At 31.7% G+C, this 24,898-nt stretch overlaps 1 protein-coding gene across 2 annotated transcripts in view; it reads right to left on the bottom strand.

Annotated features, from left to right (window-relative positions):
• Positions 1-64: 64 nt before the first annotated feature.
• LOC107453526 (nose resistant to fluoxetine protein 6) overlaps positions 65-24,898 on the bottom strand; it is a gene marked incomplete at its 3' end in the record, with an annotated part of 40,290 nt that continues 15,456 nt past the window's right edge. For both annotated transcript variants that reach the window (XM_043043439.2, XM_071181298.1), the window contains 10 exon segments: positions 65-207; positions 4,302-4,488; positions 9,485-9,605; positions 13,660-13,782; positions 16,441-16,520; positions 17,776-17,944; positions 18,777-18,860; positions 19,179-19,272; positions 21,790-21,957; positions 22,988-23,088. In XM_043043439.2, the coding sequence (XP_042899373.1) occupies positions 65-207; positions 4,302-4,488; positions 9,485-9,605; positions 13,660-13,782; positions 16,441-16,520; positions 17,776-17,944; positions 18,777-18,860; positions 19,179-19,272; positions 21,790-21,957; positions 22,988-23,088 (1,270 nt within the window).

The following is a 24,898-nucleotide window of genomic DNA, read 5'->3' as shown; positions in this document are numbered from 1 at the left end:
ACATCGAAAACGTCTTGCTTCCCTTAAAGATGTATATAAGTATCCCCCCTTTTTGATACTTTACCAAGAACATTTGATCCGCAGCAATAGAATGTCGAAATCGTCCAAAACACAGTATTATAATGATTGGATGAAGTAAGTATGCCATATAAGTCAGACGTCCAAGTGGAACAAAACCATACCAACTTAAAACGGACTGAACTACACCTGTGAAAATAAGATTATAAAAAATATATTATTGTAAAATAAAATAATATCGACTCAATTACTACATATTTTTACAGATGCCGTCAACACTAAAATTAATAATAGTCTATTTTGTTTACTATTATTGATTGAAATCCTAATACAGAATATACTTTTGTATATGTTTAAAATTTTTCTTATTTTGTTAACTAATCGTCGAATATTAATAAATTACTCTAACACAGAATACAAATCGAATGCATTTTTGAAATAATTAATTATTTTTTGAATAATTGTACCCTCTGTTTTTAATTAATAGGCATTCTGAAACTAAAAGAAACTGATAACGAAAATTAAGCATTTGTGAATTTGTCGTACTAGGGCAATCCAACTCATACTAGGACAATCCAACTAGGTATTGTCTTACTAGAACAATCCAAGTTAAACGTCAATAAATGAAATTACACAAATGTTTAAAAATAATTTTTATTTAAATCATTCTTATAGAAAGCTATGCGAGATAATTTTGTGCTTTAACAACGTTTTATTAGGGTAATAAAGTTAAAAAAATTTGTTAAGTATATATTTTTGTGTACATGCATTTTGATTTAGTATATATTAATAATTTTATTTGACTAAATTAAATATTAATTGGGATAAACTTTGATACAAATTTAGAGAGCTTTGAACTTGACAAGGAAAAAAAAATGCTTAGTTGTTTATTTTCAAAAAAATATAAAAATCAAATTTTATTTTTAATCATGAAAGCTAATTTATATTACAATCATCATCATGCTAATGTTAACATTTTATTCGCCAGTTACAATTGGGTACTTGCACTTCAAGAAGAAGACCACGGTTACCCACGCATGTGACCTATGATGTCAGTGCCAGCTGATCATTTATAAACTAAATGGCGTGTTAAAGTTGAGCTAAGTTGCTCCACATAAGTTAGAATGTTATTTAATATGAAGCTAATTAAATACAACATTGTATCGCACCACGATTTAATTGAAATGCAATTGTTTCTCGTCAAAGTCTTTTATTTAACTTAGAATTATTATTTGTTTATGTATTTTATGGCAACCGTGATATATTTTTGCTTGTGTACCTGGCTTGGGACCTGAAATAAATATTTTGAAAGAGCCCAATTTAGTAATGCTAAAATTGCATTATTTCAATATTTTATAATTCAGTTTTAAAAATCATGAAATGGACATAAAATTATTTCGAAAACTCTTACCTGACAACGTTTATATTTTTAATTTGGGAGCGAAAGTGGATAAATATATCCTTTTCGTTTTGGATTGAACAAATATTTATTTTTATCATTAAATTGATCAAATATTAATAGAGATAAGTGATGTACAGTAATTATAGTATCAGTAATGTATACAGATGACGGGCATACAGTGTGCAAATAAATAAATAAATTAAGTGACTACCCTGAATCACTTTTGATCTGAGGATTGAATCTTCACGTTCTAGGATTCGATCTTAATGGTTCGAGAGGGTGTCCTCACATATGCTAATTAATTAGTGCTGCCGTTATCTTAAGTTACGAAATCAGGCACAAAAATGTACTTTCTCTGAAGAACCATCTTTTCTTCGACTGATTAGGATTTCTGACCCACAAAATATAGGGGTGTGCGCAATCTGGGAAATATTGTCCCGATAGTTTGGTCAGAAGAGTGATTTAGCACATTTATAAATATCATTTTTCCAAAGCGAACTCAAAGCAAAATATAACTTTCAGTTAATATTTATTATTTTTTATTATTTTATTTAATAATAGTCGAAAACATTTTAAATTTTGAGGTACACGATTTCTTTCACCATTTTAAGTAATACAATTTTAAAAGGCACAATACAAAATGTGAGCGAAATCGGTTCAATAGTTTCTGAGAAATCGAGTTTTAATAAATACGAGTTTCTCTAAATTTGATTTCTATATCGATTCAACCGATCTCAGTTGGTTTCTCAGTCGATTCGGCAGCACGAACTATTTGACCGATTTCGCTGGTATTTCATCATTTAATATTTTATTCTTTACGATGAAGTAAAAAAGTTCAACCTACAATCCGAATGGTTTTTGATTATTTTTAAATAACATAATAAAATATAAGCAATCTTTATTTAAACCTACTTTTTGTCAGCTATTATATTTGGATAATCGAATTTTAAAATTGTGCGCAGAATTTTTCAATTAGCTTAAAAGTTTTCGAAATATGGTGAAATAAGCATAAGTACATTAACATGAAGGAGTTCAATCTTTGGACAGCTTTTCTGACCAAACTATCGCCAGATTGTGACTACCCCCAATGTCTTGGGGGTTAGAAATCCGAATCCAGAAAAAAAAAAACAATTATGGAAAATATTGTAAGACCAATGATTCAAAAATTTTTGTTTTCAATTTCATCAAATTTATTCTTCAATATTTAAGCAAAGTTTAATAACCGAAACTTTTGTACAAATGATGCATTGCTGGAGTTACCCAAAATTAATATAATTAACAATTGAAATCACATTAAAAAAATTTCAATGCTTACAAAAAAACTGCTTGTTTTATCTTCTTTACATCTCTTTACAGTTTAATAAGGTTCAATCATCGATTTAATTAAAGAAATAAATAAAACAAATACACCGAAGAGCAATTACATTATGACCACCCTGCTAATAACAAGTAGGACCACCTTTAGCCCTCAAAACTGCTAGCACACGCCATGGTATCGATTCCACAAGTCTGAGGTATCTGGTACCAAGCGCTCACCAACTGGTCCTGCAATTCCCTCACAAAGCATATATTTTGAAAANGTTTAATTGGATTAAAAAAAATAGCATTAAAGTTCTCAACTTTTAAAGAAAGAAATGAGCAAGTTTTGTGCACTTTTGAATTTTCTTCATCTCAGTAAATTTAAAATAGCGATTAAAGCTTACCTGAGTTAGTGTTCAGATATCTAATTTTAGCTAGAGAGTTACAGCAGGTTAGACTTATCATAGAAATATTGACAAGGGATTATGGAAATTCTTATCGACGCAGGTCATAAAGTCCTCAATGAAAACTTACTGAGTGCAAGTAAATTCAACTCTTATTTTTCAGAACGACCCGAACAGCCAGTGTGGCGGTGTGCATGTAAATAAAGTTTATAAAGTTTTGTTGTCAAGCAAGAATGTGAAGTTTTCATTTCAAGAGTAAAATACTCATGTGATTAATTCTTTAGACTATCTAATAAGGATAATCAAATAACTATTCCATATCACTTCCAACAAATTTAACTATTAGAAAATCTCCAACTTCAATATGCGGATTAAACTAGTTTTTTTGTGTTTAATTTTGCCTTTTTTAATAGTAATTCGACTGATTTTGCTATGGCTTTTGTTCTTTATCTTTTGTTAAGTTTTACATTGCGATTCCTAATGTCCATATTTTCTGATTTCGTATTTGTGAAGACTAATAAAAATGTAGAGTAAGAGCGGAGATTAAGGAATATAATTTGTAGTTGTATAATTTTAGTAATTGTAAATTTGTTGTGCATATTTTTTTTAAATTAAAAATTAGAAGAAAATGAGGTTACCTTTTGCTTAGCTGGGCGCAAGCAAAAAATTGCTAAAAATGTAAACCTCCACCAATTTTTTAAATTTCATTTCTTTTATTTACTTTTTTATATATTGAAGAAATAAATGTTCACTAAAATTTAAAAAAAAAAAAAAAAAATAACAAGAATTTTCTTGCGTCTGTCAAACGGAAAATTAGAAAACTAAGCAAATTACCATTGCGATAATAAATGATAAAATAAAAAAATTATTAGAGAGATTTTTTAATGGGGTGTTACAAAATTGTTGCGCAGTAGTGAATTTTTTATACGTCTAAATTCATGGCTATTAACAGTTGGAATTAAAAGCTTCGCATTGATCTCAATAATGATTGAAAAATTACAGTATTTAATTTGATGCTTGATTCTTCAACCCAATTTGTTCATTTTATATCCTTCTGATTTTTCATCATTAAAATTCTATTCAAACATGCATGTCATTTTCATCGAGAATCTCAAATATATAAATTTTGAATCTGTCTATTAAGAAAAAAAAATTCTAAATTTATTTTATAAATTTACCTCCATTTTCATTGATGCACATGTACGTAATCCATGAAATCATTAAGCACCATAAAAGTCTATGGAATCCACCATACAACGCAGACTCCAATGTAGTAGCAACGCGTCCTGAGTTCCATAAATAAGTTGCAAAGACGACGAATCCTCCAAACAGAATTGATAGGGACCAACCAATAAATATTTTCGACTATTGAGACATGAAAGCAAAAATAATGAAACATTAGGCATACAATTTATTGTTTATATAAATACTGTTAGGGATAACTGTGTACATTAAATTCGAAATAATATCCTCCAATATGGTTCAATGAATTGTGTAACGCAATAAGTTTCGGGTAGACTATATTTGAGGGTGCCCCTTGATTCTCGCCACGTTGTGATCGCGGTTGATCGCCAAGCTGGGCGATGTTGAAACCCAATCGTGATTCTGATTGGTTTAGGTTTTAGCGTTATTTTTAAATTTTCAACGGTTGCAATTTCAGAGGTCCGTTAGTTCTACGTTGGATACCGGCTGGCGAGGTTACTTTTGAATCTGGTAAATAAGATCGAAGGTATGTGGGCAGTCATAAAAAGGGATTTAAGAAAAAAATGTCACCGCTAGTCCGGTATTACAGACGCCATTTTCGATTCGTATTTCGTCGAATTTATGTGACGAAGGAGGAACACAGATTCTATTCATGATAAATTTAGACAGTATCTAACTGTTATTAGATAATTCTGAGCACCTAAATATGAGAATATTCAAGCTTAATGAAGAAAGGAATTTTTTTTCTTTTCTTTCTGCGCCTACTCCATTAATCTTTGCTTCGATTCAAAATCCTTTTTAATGGATTTATTAATTTTTCTTACATTGGGTTGATTGCAAGCTTTATCCGATGTTTTGTTGAAATTTCCCAATGTTTTATTAAAATATCATTATGTTTTGGCCGCCATTCCTGTTACCACGGTGTTCCGCACAAACAGGAATAGCGCCAAACATAAGTCGCCAATTTTGCCAAGGGGGAAACTTAGGGAAAAATATACTTGAGGGTGCCTCAATATGTTTTTCCCTAAGTTTCACTTGTTACCTACCGATTGAGGCCTATGCTGTGATGAAGTAACCATGTTTTTTAGGATTTTGAGGCTTTCTGAGGAGAAAAAAAGACTAAAGACCTTTAACACTTCGCAATTGTTTGTTACGTTTTATAACAGTAACAGTTTTAGCTGCCTTAGAAACGGAGCCAGCTGCAAAATCTCAAAATTATCTGCCAGACTATCTAATAGACCTAATGGCTTTGTGACTGCTTATGGAGAGATGATTGTTTTTCGAAATTTCAGATAAATTCACTTAGTATGAAGAAAGTGTAGAACTTTTTGAAAGAAAAGGGAATTTGTATGTCAAAATAATTTCAGAGCAGCAATTTATGAGATAGAAAATAAATCATTTCATCAGATTTTAACTTCGTCAGCCCAAAACCAACTCTTCTTCTTTTTGAAATGTCGTATCTCGCTTTGTTCCAGATCTCATTTTTAATAGCTTAAAACGTTGAGCGCCGCGTTAGCCATCGGTGCCTGACTCTGGACTTTCCATTTAGGCAGCCTCAACCATCGGTGCCTGACTCTGGACTTTCCATTTAGGCCGCTTCAACCACCGGTGGCTGACACTGAAACTGCATTTAGGCTGCGTCAACCACCGGTGGCAGACACTGCAAATACATTTAGGCTGCGTCTGTCACCGCTTGCTGACACTGACTTTTCACATAGACCGCGAAAAGCAGCTGACTAACATGATATAGAACTATAAAATTTACACTCTTTTATGGAATTGCAGAAAATTTATTCAAAATTTACTTAATTATTGTGATTCGTGGTTTAATAAATTCACTTTAGTATATTTTTATTCACCACTATTTTTAAACAATTCGTAGGCATATATAATTCACCACTTTTTTCAGATATGTCATGCTAAACCTTTTATAAACTAGGAAAATCTGTCCATATTTGCAAACTTATGTTGTAGTTATTTACCGTGTGGCCCGACGAGCAAGCCATGTAAAATTAGCGTGGTATTCAACGGGTTAAGAAAATTAGAAAATTAGACTATAATGCTTAAAATTTAGAAAAATTATAATTCAGCAAAATCACTGATTTCGCTGATTGGCTTGCTGTAGCGCTAAAAAAGTTGCCATTTCTTATAAATAATATAAGTAAAACTTTTAAAATAATTTAAACATCTTCGCGTTCGTTTCGATTTTAAGTTTTGAGCATGAGTGTTTGTCAATACTGATTTATGGATTATTATTATTTTTTTACTCTCCCCGTGCGAAGAGCGGGTATTCAGCTAGTATATTGTAAAATATAGATTGAAGAAATTAATATACATATAGTAGTGCATCTACCACTACAAATATATAATTCCAATTCACTAGTATATAAGACATGTCTACTCGATTCCTATGATGGGGTACTTTTTCATAGATGAAGGTTGACATTGTCGATTAGCCCTCGCCCCACATTGTTGTCCCGGACGTGATGTGAACATGCCTACCTTGACAGAAACTCCCCCCTCGATATGAACACGCCTACCTTGGCAGAAACACCCACTACGATTTGAACACGCCTACTTAGATGGATGATACACATTGAACAGTTGACTGGCTACTTGTGACTGCGACATTTTCCACCTCCTCGCGCCGTTGCTACTCAGTTTCGATTACACATAACATACAACACATTCACTCGACTGCTAATGGCAACACAAGAGCGACCTCGACCATGAACTTAATGCAGCTCTCACGATCAGCACTCAAAAAGTACGGTAATCTTAATACAGCTCTCCCGGCTTCTCACAAAACAGCAATGAATCAACTAGTGGTATTCGTTCAATGAATTCTTTTGCAGATATAATTTTGGTGGGGAAGTGCTGTAGTACATCTACCACTACAAATATATAATTCCAGTTTACTAGTATGTAAGACATGACAACTTGATTCCTATGATGGGGTACCTTTTCATAGATGAAGGTTGGCATTGTCGATTAGCCCTTGCCCACACATAATCATTCAAAATCTATGCATACGAATTTGTAATTATTGAAATTGTATCAATTATTGAATAAACAAACTAAGAAATAAAATATAATCCCATTATACATAAACACAATCGGATGATGACATTCTATCGGAAACATGCTTTTATAAAACTTGACATTCGTTAAATAAAATGTTTCTTTTTTCCCAATAAAATATTTCATTCTTCAATAGACAACTGAAAAGAAACATATTTTACAATAAAAATAGCAATCGGTTATTAGCGAAAAAAATATTAATGCAATGCTATGCTACCTCGCGCCCGTGTAAATTAACCACATTTAAATATTAATTGCCCCATTTAAATATTACTTCATCGTCATTTTTTTATATTATAGCCAAATTATTTTTTCTAAAATAACAATAATTTTAAATTTTTCTCGGCCTTTACTTAATAAAAACAGTTGAAACTTTATATTTCTCAATAGAAAAATATGAAGATTAGTGTGGTATAAAAAAATTACACCTCATTATTCGAAAATATTTCATCCTCATTTAAATTAAATAATATAAAAAATATAAATAATTATTAAAAATTATTTTTTGCATGAAATGATCTTTGGGTAAACGGGTTTTACGGGTGAGGGAAATTTTTTTTGGAATTGCTTAATTAGTTTTAAAAATATGAGAAAAAACGCAGAAAGTGATATTAACGTTAAGGAGTCCCAACCTTGGAACACTCTCCTAACCAAACGATGGGGACCATATTTCCCAGATTGCGGGTACTCCCTATATTTTGATGGTTAAGAATCCAAATATGTAAATATTTATCTATCTATCTATATATATTTCATTTTCCAAAACAGATGGCAGCACTTGGATGCTTATTGCTCAATGATTAGAAGTTTTACTTTTCAGGAATTCCTTCACAGGTGTCAGCACTTAATTTTTTTTCTCTTATTGATTCGGAATACTTAATATTGTCACTTTTATTAACTGTAACTGTTACTTTGCTTAGATTTACTTATATTGTGGTCTAAGGAGGCGTTTCATTCAATTGCTGATTTAAAATTTGTACCTTTTAGGTGTGATTCTTTTTCAAATTTATAGTGATATTAATTTGTGGTAAAAGTTTTTTTCTTGTCTTTTCATTAAGAGGCCTCGCTGCACTGTTAGTTTTGGTTAAATCCACTAACAACAGAAAAGCTCCTGCGTGTTTGCAGGCAGTGTGTCCCTTGATGAAGTACTGTTCTGCAAACGCACATTTATACATTATATTTTATTTTTAATTATTAAGAATATATGTCTTATTACTAGTTATGCTAACAAACTTAGCTTTTTTTNGGAGTGTCGATGAAGCTTCAAAGCAGTCTAGGGTTGCATTTTAAAGCTTTTATTATGACAAAAAACACTTAAATGGCAGTACAAAATAATTAGAGCTGGAACATCTTAATGAGCTCGCTCCCCGTAGCCGTTCAGTGAGAGAATGTAAGGGAGTCTGCTTACTCACAGGTGGCGCTAGGGTGGCGATGCAACATATATATGTTGATTCAGAGAAAGTATGTTTTAGAGTCTGATGTCGCAACTTTTAATTTTCGCTAATAATTAGCATATTTGCATTAATTAGCATTAATTAATAATTTTCGCTAAATAATTAGCATATTTGCGGCTACTCCCTGGAACCAATAAGATTGACACTTAGTACGTGAAAATTCGATCATTAGAACGAAAGTTATTCAGAGTGATATCTTTATTTTCGCTCACTATACATAATATTGAAAAATATTTTATCGCAGAACATAAACCTCGTGTATTCACCAAGAGCAGCATAGGTAGCTGAGATAAGAGTGTGAAATACATGTCACAGGATACATACATTTGGATAGTGCTGCCATCTAGTTAATTAAACAATTATCTCCAGTTACATTAAAAATAGTCTGATGCAGCCACCGAGTGTGTAAAATAAGAAATAAAAAAAGCACCAGAAATAGGAGACAAAATCTCATCCCATGATTTTGACGGAAGTGAGAGGGAAGGGATCTAAGTTTTAAAAAAACTAAATAGCATCTGAAGCGTTGTCACTTTATTACATTCATCACTGTATATTTTCAAATATTTCTCAAATGGTTGATATTCAATATACGAAAAATTGATTTAAGCAGTTTCTATACATACCCTCGATAAGTTTATTTTCTTCTGGGTGGCAATATAGTAACCCATCAAAATGCCCACACAGTAAGAACCGATGTGTGGATCTGGTCTTACGTGTGCTATTTTTGTATAGTACAAGGAAGCTCTGCAAATAAAACCAATGTTATTAAAAAATGTTCAAGTAATCCTGTAAGTGTAAACAACTCAATAAGCTCAAATCAGAAGTATACAGATGCTATTAATAAGAAAATTCTGTACTGACAGTGAAGTATTAATTAACGTGTGTGTAAACTGTTTTTATTACCACAAGTTGCACTGGATTGTGTTTATTTTTTCACACAAATAATTCCTACATGTCAATTCTTTAGTTTAAGTTAATAAAACTTATAATCAGTTACATTATAGATTTTTATAAGTCAAAATAAAGCAATAAAGAACTATCTTTTAAGTACCGTTATTAGCTATGCTGTGCGCCCTTTTCCTTCTAAAAGAGAAATATTAACACAAAAATAATTTATTCATTTATTCAGAAATATAAAACAATGCTAACTGTTTGTCTAGTTTTTGCTTATTCCAATAAAACTAATGTTCTGAGAAGTATTTCTAAATATTTTATCCATTAAAATATTAAGTATGGATTTAAATTCCCTCTAGAAAGGAACAAAAAATGTATCAAAAAATGGCCAAGATTAAAAAAAAGCGTTACTCAAAGCACTTTGCAATGCTAACTTAAGCAACTTTGAAACTGTAAAAAATACGTACCACATTACATATGGCACATGGCTACTCAAAATTAGTGTAGAACCTCATCACATTAAATGCAATAATTATACAATGGAAATGGAACGAATTATACAATATAAGTAGCAAGATTGTAATCTGAATATTCCTAATTAGTTACATGTATAACGGATATTACCTCATTCATTATTACATTCATTATACAAATAATGCGATAAATTTATAATGAATCTCAGAATATTTAACTTCTTTTGTTTATTAAATTTGTTCTAATAACGCTAAAATGAGACAATGGAGAATTTAGGCTCGTAGAAATAAGTTATTTATTGCTAACTGCAAGTAAAATACTGTCTAGCTGTCACGAGATGATCTCTAGCTGAGGTTCACTGGTTTGCTCATTTCATACAGCAGTAGTAAGTGTTAGCGACATACAGCCCCAGTTAACTGAGAAATAGTTTTCAGTTCATCGCAATTGCCGAAGCAAAGCACTACTTGCTCCTAAAAAAAATAGGCCAATCCATTATTTTAGCGATTTCTATACGATCTCTATGTAGAATAGCGATGTCGGTTACTATAGAGACCTACACTATAGCGTAGTAAGTGTGTGAATATAGTAGTTGAGTACAACTATAGTAAGTCTAGAGCCAGGGTCACTCAATGGATTGAGAGCTTTCCTCCCTACCAGGTCACCTGGGTTCGAATACTTGCAATGGCTGGTCGACACGAATTCCACACCTGGCTTACACCAACCACAGTGCTGACTTAAAATATCATCAATGGGTTAGAGTTCCTTTGCCATCAGACAAACCGTGGGAGTTCTTAGCGATTTTCCTTTCAATGCAATGCTAATGCGACTTAGTTTCATTGAAAAATCCTCCGCGAAGGCGAATTTCTCCCAATTCAGGAGTTTGCTTGTTTTCTGCATTTGGTTCAAAATCACAAGGCTATGGAGTTGAACATTGGTGGTGGTAAACTCAAAATTTGATCGCCTGCTCAACGCCGGTTATAAAATAAAATAAAATAGTAACTATAGTGTCGGAGATTCATCTTGTAACGCCTCTTAGATGATTTTAAATAAGGTTTCTGCTAGTGGTGTTCAGTTACTTTTCTCTTGCTTGTTTTATGATTTGAATATTATTACAGTGATGTGCATATCGGTTACAATTATAACACTGGGGAATAATTTCTTTGTTTTCTGTTATAGAGATGTTTTTTAGCGGATCTTGGATATTTTCATGTTTCTGATTTCAAGTATGCAATCAGTATGTCTCTCCAAACTGCTGTGTTCCTTTTAAATGGCATTTTTAGTCTATTTTTTGTCAAAATGTACAAATTTAAAAACGCTGCGTATAATAGGGGGTCACATGATAGTTGCGATGGACTGCTGGGGGAGTTGCGGTACATCATCAGGACTAAATTTCCACAGGAACCCATTTCGGAAAATGTTGTCATACGCCGCTAGTTGCGCATTCCTCATTATGACCTGTCTTTTTCGTGCACTTCTGGGCAGATCATAATAGGGACGTGCACTTATTTGCCTGCGACAACGCTTCAGGGCAAGGATTTATAAGCAATTCTAATTCTGACGATAAGCTCTGACTCCTCTAGAAGTTTGTCGTAACATTTACACGACCCCCTGTTGTATAAAACGCTTTTAAACTTGTACATTTCGACAGAAAATAGACTAAAATGTAATTTAAAGAATAAATCTGTAACTTTAGGAGCAAAACTTATTTCGGATTTGAAATTCAAACGCACGAACTGGGCAAGATCAAGTATTTGTATAAATGCAACAAAAAACTTATCTCCCCAGCATAATTTTTACAACAGAGCTTTTAGAATAAGTAAGTCCTGTTTATTCCTTATATTGTTATTTCTTATTCATTTTCTTAGAGAATCAGTTTACCTTTTTTGAAACTCTCTGGTATTCTTATTGTATATTTCTAGAATTATAAAAAAAAAAATTAATGTAAATGGCATATAGATTTAATAATTTAATGAGAAAAAAATGAGTTTCCAAACTTTTACCAATCATTATCGAGGTGAAGGAGACTTACGGGGAGATAAAAATATCAAAAACTAGTTTATTTGTCTTGTGGAACTAGCATATTTTTTTTTTAAATAACCATCTTTAAGCTTAATCCTTTGATTAATCAGATATAAATGAATTTCTTCTTTCTTATTGACATAAAATGTGAATGGTCAAAGTTGCAAATCGTGTTTGTACTTTTTCATTCATATTACGCCCATACCACTCGCATGATCACTTTTGTTCGCGAACCCCAGAGCAGCTGTCATAGTTTATTCTGGATTGTTTCGTAGAATTCATTCTCTCTTGCTCACTAGATACTAAAACAGCTTAATTTAGTAAACTTGTTGAAGCATGTAATAGATCGAAACAATAGTCGGATTACTAACTTGTGGCTTATGTTATTAAAATCGGAAATTATATAGATAAGGTGACAATTACCTTATCTATATAAAATTTATTTAAAAAAAGGGGATTTTAAAGTCATGCACATCAAAACTGAATGATACGAAAAAGAAAAAAAACGCAAGAAGAACGGTGATAGCTTAGAGGATACAGCACTCGTCTCATAATGACGCGTCCCATGTTCAAATCCCAGCGACAGTTGGTCGATTCGAATCCCACCGTTGGCTTGCACCAACCACAGTGCTGAAAATATCCTCAGAGGTAGACAGATCATGGGTCAGAGTCCCCTTGCCGTTAGACTAACCGGGGGAGTGCTCAGATTCCTTCTCTACATCTAACGTAGATGCGTGTTAGTTTCATCAAAAAGTCATCAACGAAAGCGAATTTCTGACTATCCGGAAGTTTCCTTGTCTTTTGAGTTTAGTTCAAAATTATAAGGCTATGGAGTTGAACACTTGTAGTCGTCAACTGTTTAACGACGGTAACGAATAAAACAAATGCAAGACCATACTGACAATGCCATACAAAAATTGGGTATTTGTAATTTCTGTTAATATGTCATCACTTTGAACAACAAAAGCTCAAAAACGATGTCACCACGTCACCAATAGTGATTGATATATATTAGAAAAATTTGTATCGGAAAAAACTACCACGTGGAATTAAAATTGAATGGTTGTTACTGAATTGAATAATTGTAACTCGAGAATAAGAATACGTCATTAGGCCTAAATAATCGCATGATTGCACTTACTTACGTGGTTGAGTTTAGCAGTTTAACGTTACAGCAATAAGGCTTGGTCTATTATAACACTGACTCAATTTTCAGGCCAGATTTTATTGGTTACTGTGTGTCGTTCCTGATTTTCTTCAGAATCGTGCTATAAACAAATGCCACGACTTAACCGCGATGACGTCGCTTGCAGGAATCCAATTAGGGAACATTAAGCTTTGATATGCGTGATATTACACTCATAGTATTAAGTGAAGGGTAGTTATTGATAAACACCCTTCATATACTTACTTTGGAGCGATGTATATCAAAAAGGGTACAGGAGGTAAGTCGTAATGAACGTAATACGCCATTAGATAAAACACACTTGCCACTACTGTTGTCTTCAGAATAAATAAAACTCTTTTTGGATTTCTGAAAATGAAATAAACTTATTTTTAAAAAAATTAATTGCAAAAACAATAGCCACTATTTATTATCTTCAAAATTAATAAAATTTCTTTCGGATTTTTATAAATAGAGTAAAATTAATTTAAAAAATATTTTTCAAGTTACAAAAACTACACCACTTTCTACACTACTTGCCATGATTATTGTCTTCAGAATTAAGAAAAACTTTTAAGATTTTTGTGAATAAAGTAAAACTAATTATAAAAATACTTTAGAAATACAAATTCACTTGCCACTATTATTGTAAGCTTGTTTTGGATTTTTTTAAAATGAAGTATAATTTTTTTTTTTTTTTTTTGGTTTTACGANGCGATTTTTGTGAATTTTCCTTAATTTATGATAACCAGTGTATTTTAGAAATACAAATTCACTTGCCACTATGATTGTAAGCTCGTTCCGGATTTTTTTAAAATGAAGTATAATTTTTTTTTTTTTTTTGGTTTTACAAACTAGCAGATTTTGGTTTGGTTTTACAGATTTTGCTAAAAATATTTCCACCCCAGTCACATCAGCTCATCTTGATACCCGGGAATCTTACTTTATTCATTTGAATGCTGAATCTCTTTATAACGACATTAGTTCCTTCCCTCTTCCCCATAACGCTGATTTGCCTCTCTGCCAATGTGTTTTTTTTGTTCTGCTTTTCATTTTTTTCTCTCTTTTGGTTTAACTGGTCTTTGTTTCTCATCATTATTTTCAATTTTTCGTCAGGAACTTTAATTTTTTATTTTAAATAAGTTTATTTTTCTTACACTCACGTCAGGCGAAACTTTAAAAAGGGCATCCATATCTGATGCGCTTAAAACACGTAGACTGTTGTTTCCTTTTTGTACATTTTTGAAGCGAAAGAAGCTTTTCAATCAGGTAATATCTCACTGCTTCAATTTCTTGGAATTATTTATTTGAATGAATAAATTACTGTACTTTTTCAGTGGTGCACGAGGAATCATTTTGTTCTTGAATAAAAAAAAAGAAGAATAAACTATAAACAGTTTTTAAAATTATCCTTCAACACTCAAAACTTATCAAGTAATTATAACTATTTAAACTATAAAATTAAATTTAGCCAATTTCCTTTCTATCTATGATAATTTAAAGGAAGAGTTTGGGTGTGCATCTCTCTTAAACCTCTAAAACAGTCTGTGCTTGTGTTCCACTGAATTTTTGGCAGTGGGTGAAAGAAGGGATTTCAGTCCCGCACAAAAAAATTACTGAACAATTTCAATTTGCTTCTTCGAGAGGGATTTTTGAGAACTTTTGTTATTGAGTGGGAATTCTTCCTATCAATTTAATTCTAGACAGACGAGAGATTTTGATGCTTTACGTATCATCAGTTTCTAAATACTATTTTCTAGTGTTCTTAACCCCTTAACGATCGGTTAATTTTCAAGAAAACTGTCATAAAAGTGCAAATACACGTATTTGATTAGTGCTGACATCTAGTTTAAGAAAAACTAAGTATCTACAATTACTTTAAAAATATCCTGGTACTGTCATCTGGTGTGTAAAATGAGAAATAAAATGTGTTCCGGGCAAAAGAAATGAATTAGTTTTATTCTTATTGGCTCGTTACTACTGAACGGAAATTTCAGAGGAGCGAGAAATAGAAGGCGAAACCTCACCCCGTCATTTTCGCGGGAGCGAGAATGAAGGGGTTAGTACTATTTTCTAGTCTAGTCTAACATACAATCTAGTTTTCTAATAAATTCAGTTCTTCATTAAAGCTTTAGACAAGAATCTAAGTCGTTGTATGGAAAATACTTCCAAAACATATTCATTTACTTAAATTCTTACAGAGTTGCTTCTGAAGTTTACGTTCTAAGTTACGTTTAGAAATACGTTCAGTTTATCTATTATTCAATTAATATTCTCGCTACTGTATAAAAAACTATTTGCACAAAATGATTTTTAAATAAATGTTTTTCCTAACTGAATTATTCTACACTGTTAGAATTTTTATTCTGAAATTATGGTTAAATGACCGGCAGCAGTTTGTCCAGCTGATTGAGCGAAAAATTTTCGGTAAAGAACATTTTTACCTTTACGTTTTTGAAACTGTTTATAACTAGTATGGCTATAAAACCATGAATACAAAGTTATGCGACTTTTTTAACTATTTACAACTAGTATGGTTTCAAAACCGTAATTTTTTTTTTAAAAACTGGATACAGGAGTTAGGTTTTTCACTAGGCAACGGACATCGGAGAGTGCGGGACCCAAATTGGGGAGTGCAGGACACTGGAAATTCTTCATGTGTCGTAGAAAATGGAGAAAATATTGTGGGTGTCAACGCTGGGTTGTTTTGGTTGTCATGAGACTGACAGATTAGCCCTCTAGGCTGAAATCTGCGGGAAGATGCAAGGAACTAAGTGGATTAATTAGGTGGGCTTAGTTGGTGCGATAAAATTCTTGTAGTTTGACCGTATCAAGAGAAAGTAGTTAATAATTGGTTTTTCTCTCTGTTAATAGTTTGGTTACCATTTTATTTATGGTTATTTGACAGTTTTGCTTGAATGTGATAAAATATAAAATAAATTGTTGTTTAACCATTATTTCCGAGAAATTTCCAACCGTGTATAAAATTAAGCATGAAGTGTTTTTCAGTAATTTGAAGTTACTTACCTTCTTAAAATATTTAAGAGAAAATAACACAATACGTAAAGCTGGAGATCCACTGCTATATACCATGTCCAGGGCATACACTAGTATAAAAGAAACCGATGGATAGAGTTAATATCCACAACAAATAAATATTAGAAGAAAACGAAATGTGAATTTCTTTTTTTAATTACATAGTATTGGAATAGAATTGGATCACTCTAAGGATTTGAGCATAATTTTGTTCAATGAGACAACATTATTAGGGAAAAAAAACTTTCTCACAAAATGGCAACACTTTTGTCAAATCAGTAATGACAATGGGAAGCATAGCTTTATTTCAAAGATCATCCCGATTTTAAAGTTTGGGTAATGATTATGCTTAAAAAAAGTAAGGAAAAGTTAGTATGAGATTTCTTGTGTAATTGTAAAACTTTGACTGAGCATTGAAATAGCTTAATTTTTACTACTGTGTCCGTTTTCTTAAACAAGCTTTTTGAGTTGCATATATTTTCTTAAACACGCTTTCTGAACTGTATTTATTTTCTTAAATTCGCTTTTTGAACTGCATTCATTTTATTTCAAAGATTATCCCGATTTTAATGTTTGGGTAATGATTATGCTTAAAAAAAGTAAGGAAAAGTTAGTATGAGACTCCTTGTGTAATTGTAAATCTTTGGCTGAACATTGAAATAGCTTAATTTTTACTGTGTCCATTTTCTTAAACAAGCTTTTTGAGTTGTATTTATTTTCTTAAACACGCTTTCTGAACTGTATTTATTTTCTTAAATTCGCTTTTTGAACTGCATTCATTTTATTTCAAAGATCATTCCGATTTTAATGCTTGGGAATTGATTATGCTTAAAGTAAGGAAAAGTTAGTATGAGACTCCTTGTGTAATTGTAAAACTTTGGCTGAACATTGAAATCGCATAATTTTTACTGTGTCCATTTTCTAAAACACGCTTTTTGAGTTGTATTTATTTTCTTAAACACGCTTTCTGAACTTTATTTATTTTCTTAAATTCGCTTTTTGAACTGCATTCATTTTCTTAAAAACGTCTTTAGAGCTGTGCCCATTTTCTTAAAAACGCTTTTTGAGCCATGTTCAATATATGAACTAATATTTTAATCTGTGTTCAAAACATTCACCGATGATTTTATTTTCTGGCTAATAAATATGTGGCTATAACAATGATGTTATGCAGATGTTAGCTGACAGCAATGTTAGGCCATTATCCTTTCAAGTTACGCGCACGTAGAGTTTCTGATGCTTAATATATTCAAGTACCATTTAAATAACTAAAATTAAAATCTGTATTACGCGGAAGTAAAGATATTAGTACTATAGATAACTTACTTCACCATCAACTCCACTATAATTGTTGATACATAAAATATTTTTCCACCATAATTTGTCACAGTGATCAATGAACTCTTCAAAAACATGCTCTTTAAACAAGGGTCCTTGATCTATGCTTGCAGAAAGAATCCAGACGCCTATTATGAACATAATCGGTGGCACCAGTCTGTTAAAGAAATAAATAAATTAAATTTTGAATATTGTGCCACATGTTGTACCAGCCGTAAGCAAAATGTTAACATTTCTTTGTTGTATGACCATGTCCAGATTTCGGGGAACCCTTTGTTAATTAAGGTTTCGCTTCGGATCCAGATTGGAGTAATAAGTTTCTATGCAGATAAAAAAAAAATAAGGAATAAAACTTACACCGAAATTTTATTATACTTTTTGCTAGCCTTAATTGACTGATCTTTCGTAATAAGTTAGTTCACTACTCATTTAAGACAGGACATTTTTTAGAGTAAATGAATGTTCGATAAATTTGGCTTTTTTCATTGTACTGAGGGCCATAAAAAATGGACGATCCTGAATACCATTTTATCTAATGATCAGATCTTCACATTCTAGGACTCAATCTCAATCTTAATGCTTCGAAAGGGTGACCTCAAATATGCTAATCAGTTATTGCAGACGATATTTTAAGTTACAAAATCAGACAAAAAAACGTACTTTATCCTAATAAACATAAATTTTTTTGACGGATTCGGGTTTCTAACTCCCAAAACGTAGGGTCAGCGTCAAACTGGGAAACATGTTCCCAATAGTTCGGCAAGAGAAAGCTCCAAAATTTGGATCCCTTCATGTTAATTATGCTTTTTGTGTATTTCGCCATATTTCGAGAACTTTCTAAGCGAATTGAAACATTTTTGCAATTGAAAAATTATACTTGAAATTATACTTAAAACAATTGAAAAATTATACTTAAAGTAATAAAAATCATTTGCACTAATAAAAGGAATTTTATGAACAGAAATAATTATGAATACTGATTTACTTACCTCAAATAACGATATAATACAAAATAAACAAATGGTATCTTTGGCAGGTTTAACTTCATGTTAGAATAGACTACCAAAAATCCGCTGTAATAATACATGAAAAAGTAATTAGAAATTTCTTGGGGATGCAAAATTAAATTAAAAACTGTCATTTTTACATTATTATAAAAAAGGCACAGAATTATATGAATGATAGAAACTTTATTTGAAAATTTCGAAAGAGTATTTTATAAGCGAGATTAATACTTTAAAATTTAAAGAAGATGAGTTCCAGTAAGCAAAATATAACTGTGCGCAATAAGGTGTACAGTGAGTACTCGCGAATAAAAGACAGATAAACACTTGCTTATATACTTTAGCAGATTATAATAGGTTTTGAGGTAAAATAATTCTCAATCATACCTTATAAAAAAGAAAGTGTCGGGAGCTGCAAATGAATTTATTGCTATTTGAAAGAAGAAACGTCCAGCCAGTCTTACTCCATCTAAAAGTCGCGCTGAAAACAAACATTAAATAAGCTGCATAAAAATGATTATCATCTGTAGTAAAATGAATAAAATAATATGATAAAGTTTCAAAAATAGATTTATTTTTAGAATTATATTTCTAACGTTTATTAATCTAAAAAAAATTATTCCCGATAAACAGTACAATACAATAGTTATATTTAATCAAAAGCAAAGGAGCTTTAAAATTCGAAGAATATCTAAAGAGGACAGACCAATAGGAATTATGAACAAGTTAAGAAAAGTGCAGAAATAAATGAATAATACTGTGAGCATATAATGCAGTATATTAATTTCAAGGGATACTAAACCGACAAATATGAAATATACAGCAGTTAAGGCGTTTGTGAAATAGACAGACCAATAACAATTGTGTACAAGTGAAGAAGTGTGTAGGTAAAATATAATATATAGACTATAGTAATACCGATCATTTATTTAAAAGGATATTAAAGCTAAAAATATGAAATATACAGCAGCTAAGGCATTTGTAAAAACGACAGGCTAATAAGAATTATGTAAGTCAAGAAAAGTGCTGGTAAAATATAATGTTAGACTACAATAATAACTTTCATTTATTTAAAGGGATACTGTACTCAAAAATGTAAAATATACAAAAGCTAAGGAGTTTGTAATAAGGAGAAACTAATAAGAATTGTGTAAAAGTCTAGAGAAGTGCAGTGAAAATACAATGTAAGACCATAATAATACTGTAAATCAATTTGAAAAGATACTCGACTTGAAAATATGAATGATACAGCAGCTAAGGCGTAAGTAAAAAAGAAAGACCAACAAGAACTGTATAAAAATAGAGGAAATAAATCCTGCTGTAAGGACATTGAAGGAACAATTTATCTAAAAACACACAAACTATAATACAGTGACTAATTAGAGATTGAGTCAAAGTGAGTACAAGTTAAGAAAAGTGTAGCAAAAACGGTAAAATAGTTTATAAGGAAGCCATGGAACTCAAAATTATACAAGATAAAACTGCAACAGCAAATTCATATGTGATAGAGACAGATAAAGAAAAACTGTGCGCAAATCAAGAAATTTGCAATCCAATGAGAATCGACGACGGCGTTGCGGTGAAGCAGCGTCGCCCATGTCATACAACCACAAACATGTTTATAGGGCTGGTCACATTCACACAATCACACACAAAGGAGAAAGGACATAGAACAAACAGAGAGAGAGAAAGAAAAATTCATGCCCTGAGCAGGATTCGAACCCGTGACCATCAGCTCCGCAGTCAGGCACGCTAACCACTCAGCCATCTGGTCGGCTGCCTACAAACTTCCATCATTCCATGAGGGAAAATGATATTTTAATATTATGATGGTTAGCTATAAAGAGAAGTTTGATTCTCATGGAGAAACAATCCATGATGGTTCCATCTATACATTTCTATGATAGCTTAATGAGAATTCTTGTTGGTTCCCAGGAACACGCCATCAAAACAATTTTTTTTTTATGTTAGACCATNTTCTTTCACTTCGTCTTCGTTTCAGCGACGTTCGCCGGTCGGACGGAATTTGTGACGTCACAAGTAAACATAAGCTAGTTCTCCGGCCTTTCCCCTTCTAGTTGGCCATGGTACAACAATGCATTTTCTTGATTGTTTAATTATAATTCTTGTTGCTTCAGCAGGAATATACCAACAAAACAATTTTTTTTGTAGGCCCATCATAAATAAGTCTGATTTCCTCCATTAGAGGGATGGTGGCTCATGATCATTCCAACATTAGATTTTTAGGAAACTATGATGGAAATTTCTGATGGTTCAGCATGAATAAACTGTCAAAACAAGTTACTATTCTTACGTTGGGCCATCAAATCAGTCCGAATTCCTACATTGGAATGATGGTCGTTCATGATCGTTCAAAGATTCGATTTCTAAGATACTATAATGGAAATTCGAGATGGTTCATAAAGGCACAACAATGCATTTTCTTGATTGTTTAATTATAATTCCTGTTGCTTCAGCAGGGCTATACCAACAAAAATTTTTTTTTTATGTAGGCCCATCGTAAATAAGTCCGATTTTCTACATTAGGGGGATGGTGGCTCATGATCATTCCAACATTTGATTTATAGGAAACTATGATGGAAATTTCAGATGGTTCAGCATGAATAAACTGTCAAAACAAGTTACTATTCTTACGTTGGACCATCATAAATCAATCCGAATTCCTGCATTGGATTGATGGTTACTTATGATGTTTAGCATCGAAAACTATAATGGTTCATGATGGAATATTTGATGGTTACCATCAAGATTATGCTAGACCATCGATGGAAAACCATCAAAAATTTTTGTCTAAGGTAAAGAGGAAAAAGAAAGTAACACATTGTTTAGATAGCTGATTAAAAAGGAAAAGAAGAAAATCAGATTTTGAACATTAAAAGTAAAAATAGCTCACTTTTGAGACTTACAATATGAAACAAAACATAAAGTACGTTAAAGCGTTTTTTTAATATAAAAATGACAATCACATTGTACTTACAAAGGACATTAGTGTTATATAGAATGCTGTGTCCTAGAATAATCCATGCCATTGTTAAAAATTTCATGCCATGAAATATTTTTATTGAATCTGGGTTGTCATCTCTTTTGAACAATCGAATTGCATTTGTTCGGTATGAAAAACTCAGTAAACATTTTGTTGAAAGCTCTAAAAAGACGCAGTGACATTTAGTTACATAATTAAAATCATTTCTTAAATAATAATTCTAAACAGTCACATTAAATTAAGATTAAAAAAAAAAAAAGAAAATCAGTTTATTTGCTTGTGTCAGAAACTTACGCTCTATCACTAGTTTGGAGAATTGGATGTGCTGTTAAGGCTTCACATTTTTACTATCCATTTTCATACTCGCTTAATAAAATGAATGAATAATTTTTAGAAACTGAGAAACCATATAAATATTTAAAGTACTATTTAATAAGACGATTTCAAGATCTTTTAATTGGGCAAATTATTTACCCTTTTTTAAATAACATAATGGAAGAAACGAATTTTTAATTTAAAAAACAAGTTATTTCGTCTTAAGGGTGGTCAACAAGACAAGGAATAAATGAATAAATTTTGGTTCTCGCATCTTTTTATACGCATAAATAAATAGGAGATGGAGTATCTTAAAATATTAAAAGTGAGTTCGAAAAAGTTTTTTATGACAAAAACACTGCGTATTTTATTCAATATTAAAATTATGAGTCATTTTTATTTTTAGCAAAGGGGGCACTGGTTCGCTTTCAATTTATCTTGCAGTTACAAATAACAGTTTAGAACTCATGGTTGTTACAAAAATAACATACTCTACACTGCGAAAAAGGTCTTCGGTAGAAAGTTTGGTGACAGATAACTTTTTCACCAATGCCACCATTTTGTTAAAAATAAGATTTCCATTTTTACTTAAAAATTTGATTTTAATTAATATATTTCAAATTCAAATTAAACTTTTGGTACGTATTGACAACAATAGGGTACGCATTGACAACGCACACATCAACTACATACACATATCTCCAAGCATAGTGTGAAAATAGTCGTAGATTTGGTATTTTTCAAACATGCTTCAATGAGACAACAACTTAGAAATTTTTTTAATTTCTAATACTTCTCAACTAAAACTCAGACTTAGATAACTTTTTGCTTACTACTTGCTTTTGCTTAAGTAACTTCATGTTTTTTCCCAACTTACTTAATGTAGATCTGTATTCCTCGTCAGGGTGTATTGAACTTATACGAAAATCAATCATCGTAGCAAATACTTCGAAGAGAATTAGGACCATAATTGCAGTTCTATTTAACACAAAAAGAAGAAAAATTAATAATGTTAAGTTTAAAATAAAAAAATGTGTACTTGGACTGATTATATATTGCTTTATAGGTATTTAAAGGTTAAGTAGCTGGGACAAATTTATAACCACAACACCTATATTACGCACCTTAAATTATTTAGCTATATCTGTAGATTAGGTAACCAATACTCTTGCACCTATTTTATTTTATTTTAATTTTATAACCGTCGTTGAATAGTCGACCCAATTTTTGAGCTAACGGCTATCAATGTTCAACTACGTAGTCTCGTAATTTTAAACCAATCCAGAAGACAAGGAAATTCCTCGATCAGTACCCCCCCCTATATATGTGATTTTTTTAAAACGGAAACACGGTGGACTTCGTAACCCGATTGATTTAACATGCACCAGCTGCCGGTGGGGATCAAATCCACGACCTCCTGGTCATGGGCTCAGTGTCATACCTACCAAGCTAACTCGGTCTCTCTTGCCCCAATTAGCATGCGTAAGTTAGGGTCGGGATAGCCTAGTCGGTAGGGCGCTGTGCCCAAGAGTTCGTGGGTTCGATTCCCGCTGGCCGAAGATTCTCTGTGTACTAAATGGTGACTGATGCACGTTAAATCTGTCCAGCCGCAAAGTCCTCCATGTTACCATAACAAATCAATAAGTCTGGGCCACTGATCCAGGAGTTTCTTTGTCTTCTGGATTGGTTCAAAATTACAAGGCTATGGAGTTGAACAATAGTAGTCGGAAACCCAAAAACTGGGTTGGCGGTTCAACGACGGATATAAAATATAAAATAGAATAAAATTGCATAAGTAACCTTGGCGTTACAATAATATAGCGAATTGTAAGGTACGTTAAATGGTCAACCCTGTGAGGCAGATGGCACACCGTTGGCCCTTTTATGTATATTTTTTTCTCACGCGCTAGTTTCTTATAAGAATATATTTTGCTATCTATTAATTGTAAAAAGAGTCTATTAGTTTCTGAAAAATATGTTAGATTATAGGAATTATATTTGTACTAAAATATAAAATATAAAAAAGTAATTTAAAAGGAAGAGTAGAAATTGTTTTTCATTCACATTCAAAAACTCATTAATAATTGATTTTGCAAATTAAAGATATTTCAAAGATGAATTACTATTTCGATTAGATTTAAATAACTGAAAATAATTTCAAATTTGAAAAATTAGTGTTTGGAAGTGAGCCATGATTGGAAGAATTTACCTTCGACGCATAAAATATCGCCGAAAATTCATGTTGTATTTCTTAACCTTAAATTATTAATATGCAAGTTCACTCATTTTTTCATAATTATTTTTCACACATTTTGACCTAAATTAATACAAAATAATGAAAAAGAGTATTACAAATACGTTTAAAGAAAATTCTGTTCCAAAGGCATAAGTAGAGTTTTATTTTACAAAATTAATAAGTGTTCTATTCATATAGAAAAGTGCTTGCAATTCAAAGTTTAGAAAAAAGTGCATTCAGATAAATCAAATGTAAATCATGAAGATTCAGATATCGATATGTTTTTTTAAGTATCACCATATGAAAAAATTAAGGAAGGATAACTCAGAATTACGCATTGAAACAGAATTCGCAACGAAGGGACTCGCATGCGGTAGGTTGTCCTCATGAGATATGTGGCATAATATGAAAGCCATTTTTGCAAATTAAGCAACTTATTAACTTTTTAAGCATTTTATGTTAAATTTTATTAATTTATATGGAAATATAATTGTTTCTTGTGTTAACTTGAGCTTTAAACGCTAATAATTCAATCATGTATATATATATATA

Source organism: Parasteatoda tepidariorum, chromosome 5 (genome assembly GCF_043381705.1).
Source record: "Parasteatoda tepidariorum isolate YZ-2023 chromosome 5, CAS_Ptep_4.0, whole genome shotgun sequence".
NCBI lineage: Eukaryota > Metazoa > Arthropoda > Arachnida > Araneae > Theridiidae > Parasteatoda > Parasteatoda tepidariorum.
Note: the sequence above shows the minus strand (reverse complement) of the source record. Positions and strands in the feature narration are given on the sequence as shown.